General features: G+C 38.1%; 1 protein-coding gene across 8 annotated transcripts in view; it reads right to left on the bottom strand.

The window, feature by feature from the left end:
* Positions 1 to 7,877: 7,877 nt before the first annotated feature.
* The window catches only part of MELK (maternal embryonic leucine zipper kinase), a 126,079-nt gene continuing 124,709 nt past the window's right edge, over positions 7,878 to 9,247 (bottom strand). For 7 of the 8 annotated variants that reach the window (XM_031654318.1, XM_031654320.1, XM_031654317.1 and 4 more), the window contains one exon: positions 7,879 to 8,401. In XM_031654318.1, coding sequence (XP_031510178.1) covers positions 8,224 to 8,401 — 178 coding nt within the window. In that variant the 3' untranslated portion in view covers positions 7,879 to 8,223. Of the gene's footprint in view, positions 8,402 to 9,247 lie in introns of all 8 variants that reach the window. The other variant, XM_031654323.1, reaches the window with a different exon arrangement.

Below are 9,247 nucleotides of genomic sequence, written 5' to 3'. Positions count from 1 at the left end.
TCAGCCTGTGTGATGGTTAATACTGAGTGTCAACTTGATTGGACTGATGGATGCAAAGTATTGATCCTGGGTGTGTCTGTGAGGGTGTTGCCAAAGGAGATTAACATTTGAGACAGTGGGTTGGGAAAGGCAAACCCACACTTAATCTGGGTTGGTACCATCTAATCAGCTGCCAGTGCAGCTAGAATATAAAGCAGGCAGAAAAACATGAAAAGACTACACTGGCCTAGCCTTCCAGCGTACCTCTTTCTCCTGTGCTGGATGCTTCCTGCCCTTGAACATCAGACTCCAACTTCTTCAGTTTGGGGACTCAGACTGGCTGTCCTTGCTCCTCAGCCAGGAGATAGCCTATTGTGAGACCTTGTGATTGTGTGAGTTAATACTTAATAAACTCAATACTTAATTGAGTTAAGTTAATTAAGTTAATAATTAATAAATTTAATAATACTAAACTTAATACTATATATCTCTCTCTATATATATCCTATTAGTTCTGTCCCTCTACAGAACCCCAATACAGCCTGCTAAAACAAGTCTCATAATCTCCCGCACATGACAGTCATTTAGATATTTGAGGGTAATGCCCTGAGTTTTCTCAGGTTCCAAACGCTTAATTTCTTCAACTGTAAGTTCCCTTATCATCTCTTCATACTGCCTTCCTCTGGATGTAAAATCCCTAAATGCCCTACAAAGAAGCCTAGGTGTGGCTGGCCAGTGGATGATGAGGCAGACTTACAACTGTGCAGATTTAGTTTAGTGCCAGCAACCTGATCATATTTGCCTCTTAGGAACTAGCCCAGCTCACTTGTCTAACTCATATCTATATTCCTTTAATTTTCCAAGTGATTCTATAGAATTAGAATTAAATGATAGGTTTTAGATGACATGGCAACCATTGATGTTTTATTTTCCTTAAAGAAAATCTTTAGGCCGGGGTGGTGGCTCATGCCTGTAATCCCAGCACTTTGGGAGGCCGAGGCAGGGGGATCACCTGAGGTCAGGAGTTCCAGACCAGCCTGGCCAACATGGTGACACCCCGTCTCTACTTAAAAAAAACTACAAAAAGTAGCCAGGCACGGTCGTGTGCACCTGTAATCCCAGCTACTCTGGAGGCTGAGGCATGAGAATTGCTTGAATCCGAGAGGCGGAGGTTGCAGTGAGCCGAGATTGCACCACTACACTCCAGCCTGGGTGACAGAGACTCTGTCTAAAAAAAAAAAAAGAAAAAAAAAAAAAAAAGAAGAAAGAAAGAAAGAAAAGATTTAGCCTAACTAGCAGAGTACCTATTTTTACTTGATCCAGCCTGATGGGTAGTAGAATAGCATTTGTCAGCTGAATTGATGTGATTAACTAAAAAATGTATAAAATTGATTTGAAAACTTCTACCTATCCACTAATGAGTAACAAATTCACAGCTCCAGCTGCCATCTCTCTCTTGAGTTCTAAATAAGTGATTCTTTCCGCATATCAGAAATTCCCACCTGGATGTTATAGGTATCTCAAACTCAATGTGTACAAAAGTAAACTTAATCTCAATTCTCTAAAATAGATCCCTGTCCTGTTTTATTAGTCCATCGTGGTAAATGGCTTGCCTATCCACCTGGATGTCTGAGTCAGCAACATCAGTGCATTCTTCATTCCACCATCTCATTCCCCTTTGACAACTAAACACTTCCTAAAATCTGGTAATTCTACCCATCTCCTGGATTTGTCTCACACATTTATCCTTTATGCATTTCATAAACTGCAGGTTGCAACTAATCAATGTATCATGAAATAAACTGAGTAAGCTTTAATCTCCATATTTAAGAATAAGAGGCTTCTCCCTCAAAATGGGATAGAATAGTTTGTGGCAGATTAACGCTCCTGCAAAGAACTAGAAAAAAATGGATTAAAATGTTTGTTCAAACCACTATGGAAAACAGTATGGACATTCATTGAAGAACCAAAAGTAGAACTACCATTTGATTCGGCAATCCCACGGGGTATCTACCCAAAGGAAAAGAAGTAATATGAAAAAGACACATGCACACACGTTATAGTAGCACAATTCGCAATTGCAAAGATACAGAATCAACATAAGTGCCCATCACCAACCAGTGGATAAAGAAAATGTGGTATATATACACCATGGAATACTACTCAGCCACAAAAAGGAATGAAATATCTTTTGCAGCAATCTGGATGGAGCTGGAGGCCATTATTCTAAATAAAGTAACTCAGGAATGGAAAACCAAATATATGTTCTCACTTATAAGTGGGAGCTAAGCGCCAGGCGCAGTGGCTCACGCCTGTAATCCCAGAACTTTGGGAGGCTAAGGCGGGCGGATCACGAGGTCAGGAGATCGAGACCATCCTGGTTAACACGGTGAAACCCCGTCTCTACTAAAAATACAAAAAATTAGCCGGACGTGGTGGCAGGTGCCTGTAGTCCCATCTACTCGGGAGGCTGAGGCAAGAGAATGGAGTGAACCTGGGAGACGGAGCTTGCAGTGAGCCGAGATCCCGCCACTGCACTCCAGCTGGGCGACAGAGCGAGACTCCGTCTCAAAAATAAATAAATAAATAAAAATAAATAAAAACAATACATAAGTATGACTGCAGATTAGACACAACAAGACGACAAAGTTAATGAGCTAGAAGACATGTTAGTAAGTAAACTGAAGCACACAAAGGGTGGAAAACATACAAAAGGGAATAAAAGTATGTGAGACACAAGGAAAAGGTTTAACTTACATGCTAAGTGGAGCCTCAGAAGGAAGAATAGAGCAGAAGCAGTATTTGAAGAGATAACAGTAAAGAATTTTTCAAAACTGAGAAAAGACATCAACATAAAGATTCAAGTCTCTCAACAAACTCCAACCAGCATAAATTCCAGAAAACAAAACAAACAAAAAAATGTACATCAAAGTCAACCTACTGAAAACCAGAAACAAATAAAAATAATTTTTTAAGCAGTCAGAAGAAAAAAAACATTACCTTCAAAGAAGCAACAATAAAACTGACAGCTGATTTCTCAAAACAAATGATTGAAACCAGAAGACAATGCTATGACATAGTGAAATGGTAGTTGTAAATTCAACTATATGATTACATTAAAAGTAAATTGGTCGTAATTCACTATATGAACAAATTTAAGAGAAAACCAATGGCTGGGCGTGGTGGCTCACACCTGTAATCCCAGCACTTTGGGACGCTGAGGTGAGCGGATCATGAGGTCAGATCGGGACCATCCTGGCGAACATGGTGAAACTGTCTCTACTGAAAATACAAAAAAAATTAGCTGGGTGTGGTGGCAGCTGCCTGTAGTCCCTGCTTCTTGGGAAGCTGAGGCAGGAGAATGGCGTGAACCTGGGAGGCAGCAGAGCTTGCAGTGAGCGGAGATCGCGCCACTGTACTCCAGCCTGGGCAGCAGAGCGAGACTCCGTCTCAAAAAAAAAAAAAAAGGGAGAAAACCCATGTAATCATCTTGAAACAGAAAAAGGATATGACAAAATTCAGCATTCATTCATGAACAAAAATCTGAACAAACTAGGAATAGAAGGGCTCTTCATTGAACTGATGGCAAACATCTATGAAAAACCCAGTTAACATCATACCTAATGGTAAAAGAATTATTCTTACCCCATAAGATCAGGAACAAAGCAGGAATGTCTTCTCTCACCACCTTTATTCAACGTCATACTGGAGGTCTTTGCCAATGTGATATGGTAAGAATAAGAAATAAAAGGCACAAAATTTGAAAAGGAAATAAAATGGCTTTATTCACAAATGATGACATAACTATTTACATAGAAAATCCTTAAGAATCTACCAAAAAAAGCTACTAGAATTACTAGTGAGTTTAGGAAAGTTGCAAAATACAACGCCAATATATAAAACCCAATTGTATTTCTATAATGAACAATTAGAAATTGAAATTTTAAAAACACCAGTTCAAAGGCATCAAAAACACATGGGAGGCACTGATGAGACAAATTAAAGACGACCAAATACCACATTGACGAATCAAAAGAATCAATATTTTTCCTGACATGACTTAGAAAAAGAATCAGGCCAGGCGCGGTGGCTCCATGCCTGTAATCCCAGCACTTTGGGAGGCCAATGTGGGCAGATTATTTGAGGTCAGGAGTTTAAGACCAGCCTGGCCAACATGGTGAAACCCTGGCTCTACTAAAAATGCAAAAATTAGCTGGGTGTGATGGCACGTGCCTGTAGTCCCAGCTACTCAGGAGGCTGAGGGAGGAGAATCACTTGAACCCAGGAGGCGAAGGTTGCAGTGAGTCGAGATCGTGCCACTGCACTCCAGCCTGGGCAACAGAGGGAGACTCTGTCTCAAAAAGAAAAGAAAACAAAAAAACCTCTCATATGTGCTAGTAACTGTTGGTAGTTCCTTCTACAAACATACACTGACCACAGGATCCATTAATTCCATTCCTGGATATTTACCTAAGTGAAATGAAAACACATGCATACATCAAAACCTGCACACGGATGATTATAGCAGAATAAAACCCCAAAAGTAAAAACTCAAAAGTACTTCAACTGGTGAATAAACACATTTTGGTATATCCAATTGACTACTGTCAACAATATTATTCAAACTATTATTCAACAATAAAAAATGAGCTACTAATATAGACAACCACATGGATAAGTCTCAAAATCATCATGCTAAATGAAAAGAAGTTATACCCAAAAGTCCCATGTAGTAAATGATTCCACTTATATAATACTCTGGAAAAAAAACGAAACTATAGAGATGGAAGTCCTATCAGTGATTGTAAGAGCCTGGGAGAAGGAAGGATTGTCTAAAAAAAAGCAAGATGAAACTTTTTAGGGTGATGGAAACATTCCAATCTCAACTATGGTGGTAGTTACACAACTACATATATTCATCGAAACTCATCAAAGTGTACACCTAAAAAGAGTAAATTCCACCGTATGTAAATTACATCTCAATAAGCCTGATCCCCCAAAAGGATTTTAATTTTAAAGTAAATGCACTAAAGAACTCCAATTTAAAGATTACAATTGTCAGAGTAGACATTTATAAGAGAAAATGGAATACGCTGTCACTTAGTAAGGCTAAGCAGTGCTTCATATATGTTTATATGTGATGGATCCTAAAGTCATTAGGGAAACGTAAATTAAAAGCAAATGAGATAGATACTACTAGTGCACTACAAGTGCTTCCATCACGTGTACTTGTTTCTTGCTGTGGCTAGTGGTCAAAAACTTCTGAGAATCACTATTTCAAACCACACCACTTCCCATAGGGAAAAATTAATCATACTTTTGTATTTCATAAAAATAGGTAAATTGGACTTCAGAAAATTAAAAACTTTTGTTCTTCAAAATACGCGATCAAGAAAGTTAAGCCCACAGAATGGAAAAAACATTTGCATATCATATATCATATATATTATCATATATCTGGTAACAGACATATCTAGAATATATAAAGAACTCTTACAATTCAACAATAAAAACATAATCCAATTTAAAATGTGCAAAGGATCTGAATAGACATTTCTCCAAGAAAGATATACAAATGGCTAAAAGCATATTAAAAGCTGCTCTATATCATTAATCATTAGGGAAAAGACAATCAAAACCACAATGACATACCACTTCACACCCACTAGGATGACTAAAATTAAAAAGACAGATAACAAGTGTTTGACAGAATGCGGAAAAGTTAGAACCCTCATACATCACTGGTGGGATCATAAAATGGTGCAGTGGCTTTGGAAAAACAGTTTGATAGTTCCTCAAAATGTTAAATGACCCAGCAATTCCACTCCTAGGTATACATACAAGAGAAATGAAAACATATGTCCACACAAAAGTTGTTTATATACAAGCATTCACAGCAGCATTCATAATAGCCAAGTGAAAACAATCCAAATGTCTATCAAGTGATAAATAGTGATATATCCATACAATGGAATATTATTCAGCTATAAAAGGAAGTACTGATATATGCTACAACATTACAAATCTTGAAAATGTTATGCTAAGTAAAAGTAACTAAACCCCAAAAGTCTCATATTGTATGATTCCATTTATATGATATGCCCACACCAGTCAAATTCATAGAAAGAGAAAGTAGGTAAGTGGTGGCCAGGGGCTGGGGGGTGGGGAAAGGGGAGTAACTGCTAACAAGTATGGCGCTTCTTTTTGAGATAATAAAAATGTTCTAAAATGACATTGTGGTGATGGTTGCACAACTATGAATATACTTTTATTTATTTATTTTTGAGACGGAGTTGCACTGTCACCCAGGCTGGAGTGCAGTGGCACAATCTCGGCACACTGCAACCTCCGCCTCTCAGGTTCAAGTGATTTTCCTGTCTCTGCCTCCCAAGTAGGTGGGATTACAGATCACATGCCACCACACCTGGATACTTTTTTGTTTTCAGTAGAGACGGGGTTTCAACATGTTGGCCAGGCTGGTCTCAAACTCCTGACTTCAGGTGATCCACCCACCTCGGCCTCCCAAAGTGCTGAGATTACAAGCATAAACGATGGTGCCCGGACTGAATATACTTTTAAAACCCCACTGAATTGTACAGGCTTTAAAGGAGTAAATCTTATGACATATGAATTATATCACAATAAAGCTGTTGTTAAAAAATTAAAAATCCTTTGACAGCTCTCCTTTGCCAAAAAACTTATTTTAATTGGGCATTCAAGTACTTTCATGACTTACTTCCATCTAAACTTTGAAACTCATCTACTGTCATTTCCCGCTTCCACCCCAAACACATAATGACATTTTATAACTCCCTGTCTTTGCACATATTGTTCTCTCAAAAATGTCATGTCCCAAGCTGGGGTGGTGGCTCATGCCTGTAATCCCAGCACTCTGGAAGGCTGAAGTGGGAGGACTGCTTGAGATCAAGAGTTTTGAGATCAGCCTGGGCAGCATAGTGAGACCCTGTCTGTACAAAAAACAAAAAAATTTTCTGGGTGTGGTGACACATGCCCGTACTACCAGCTACTTGGGAGGCTGAAGCAGGAAGACTGCTTGAGCCCAGGAGGTCGAGCCTGCAGTGAGTTGAGATCACGCTACTGCACTCCAGCCTGGGAGAGTGAGACTGAGTCTCAGAAAAAAAGAAAAGAAAAGAAAAGAAAAAAGTCACACTCCTCACTCTTCTCTTTCTGCTGAACTCCTATATATCCTTCAATGACAAATGCTGTTTCTTTCAAGAATTCATTTCTAACTCCATGCAAAGTGGGTCAGTCCTGCTATGCTACAAATACATCTGTCCCCGCTAACAGACTCTGAAATCCTTGGGTTTACTAGACAGTAGCAGCTTCAGCCTGAGGACCTAAAGCTTGTAAGTACTTAGTAAACATTTATTGAATAAATGAATGACAAAACATTCCCTTCACTACTGACCAGAAGGAGTGCTATTTTTCCTCCAACTAGTTTAATTGGTGAAATCCATACCAATATAACTTGAGTTCTAGCCTTTAGAGACCAATAAAATAAAATAAAAATACAAATTTGGGGCCAACATTGAGACTTAGGGAAATTACCTTAAAGTAACATTTCAGGGGGGGTTCATAGTTTGGATACTTATCATTTGTTGACCAAACATACTTACTGAAGTCAATACTCTTTTATTCAACATATTAAATGTGTTGTTTAACTCTGGTAACCACAGCTGTGACTTAGTTAACGATCACAATAAATCCTACTTAAATCAGAGACAGGAAAAATTATGCAAATGAATTCTTATCTGTTTTTCTGCCCAAGGCATATTTGATAACAGATAAAACATACTCCAAATAGTCTCTACTTAATAGTCAGGAAGCCATTTGAGGTTTTATTTGGATCAAAATCAAATACAAAGAAGAGAAGCCTGCTATATTCACAAATGGTTTTATTTCAGAAAGAAATTACACATTAAAAAGAGACACAGTTAAGAGCTTACATTCACATATGGAAGTGAATCTAAGAAAGTCAACAATTATTAATATACAAAACCACATGATTAAAAAAGACAGTAACAGATAATGACAGATGGGCTTGACTTAGATTCATCCACAAAATAATCTTTTGTTTAAAAACAAAAAGATATTGGTCTTAAGATAGCTCTTTAGAAACAAGTTGGTAGTTCCAATGAACTTTAAAATCAAAGCGATCATAACAGTCTTTATGTAGGCTGTATCACACCCACACTCATCCGGCAGGATGGAAGAATCCATCAATTATACCTTGCAGCTAGATAGGATGTCTTCCACTAATCTCTTGTAAACCCAGGCATCGCCCTTAAGCCGCTGCCTCCTGATACCCACCACATCCGGTTTTTGAAGCTGGCACACTTCTAGTTCAAATTGCATTGTCACTTTGCCAAAATCTGACTGTGTTTGACACTTCAGTGTATAACTGCAAAAAACAAGATAAGAAGCTAGTTAGTAGGAGAACCATATTCTGTATAAGAGTTTTCTAAGCCTCTAGGAGGCCAGTGGAGGAAATGAACCATTATTTCATATTAAGCCAAGTATTACTGTTTACAGTTTCCAAATGACCTAACTATGCTTTAGTAATAGAGTATGACTGGTGTTTTCCCAGAAACTGAACTAGGATCCTAAGAATAAGCATGAAAAGGCTTTATTAGAATTCTCCCTTGCTCCAAAGAAAAGCCCCTATTTCATAGCTATACATGCCATTCATGCTCAAGAAATCTGGCATTCTTTACGTAACCCTTTCAACAGTGTAATCTGCAAACACTGGGCATTTCCACAACATTCACAACAAAGGAAAGTGCAAGAAAGATAATATTTCGTATGTGTGAGCCTTGTCAGAAACTTCTGTCTTTCATATAAATAAAGCTGAAGCCACTAACCTGTCAGAAAGGCACGTGTTTTTGAGGTTTTTCTAATTAGTAATAAGAGGTTATGATCATCACATCACTTTATGGCAGAAAGAAAAGCAGAAGAAAAAGCCCAAGGAAATGATATATTTCCATAACTGAAATGTATAGCATTTATAGCTAGAACTGCCACATTATCTACTCTGAGAATGGAAAGGCCCAGTCAAAATGAAGCCTGAAACTCATCTTAAGACATATGTATGACCCTGAAAAGTTGGATAAATTTAATTCATGTAAATAATTTTTAATTAGTTTACATTCTATTTTAGAGTTTTGTCTTACTAATCTTCAATAAATAGAACTGATTTTAAGTTTCAATTCCCTAAATACTTAAGGGTTCCTGATTAGGTGCTGTTCCG

Source organism: Papio anubis, chromosome 13, assembly GCF_008728515.1.
Source record: "Papio anubis isolate 15944 chromosome 13, Panubis1.0, whole genome shotgun sequence".
Lineage (NCBI taxonomy): Eukaryota > Metazoa > Chordata > Mammalia > Primates > Cercopithecidae > Papio > Papio anubis.
The sequence above is the reverse complement of the archived record's forward strand: the minus strand, read 5'-3'. Positions and strand labels throughout refer to the sequence as shown.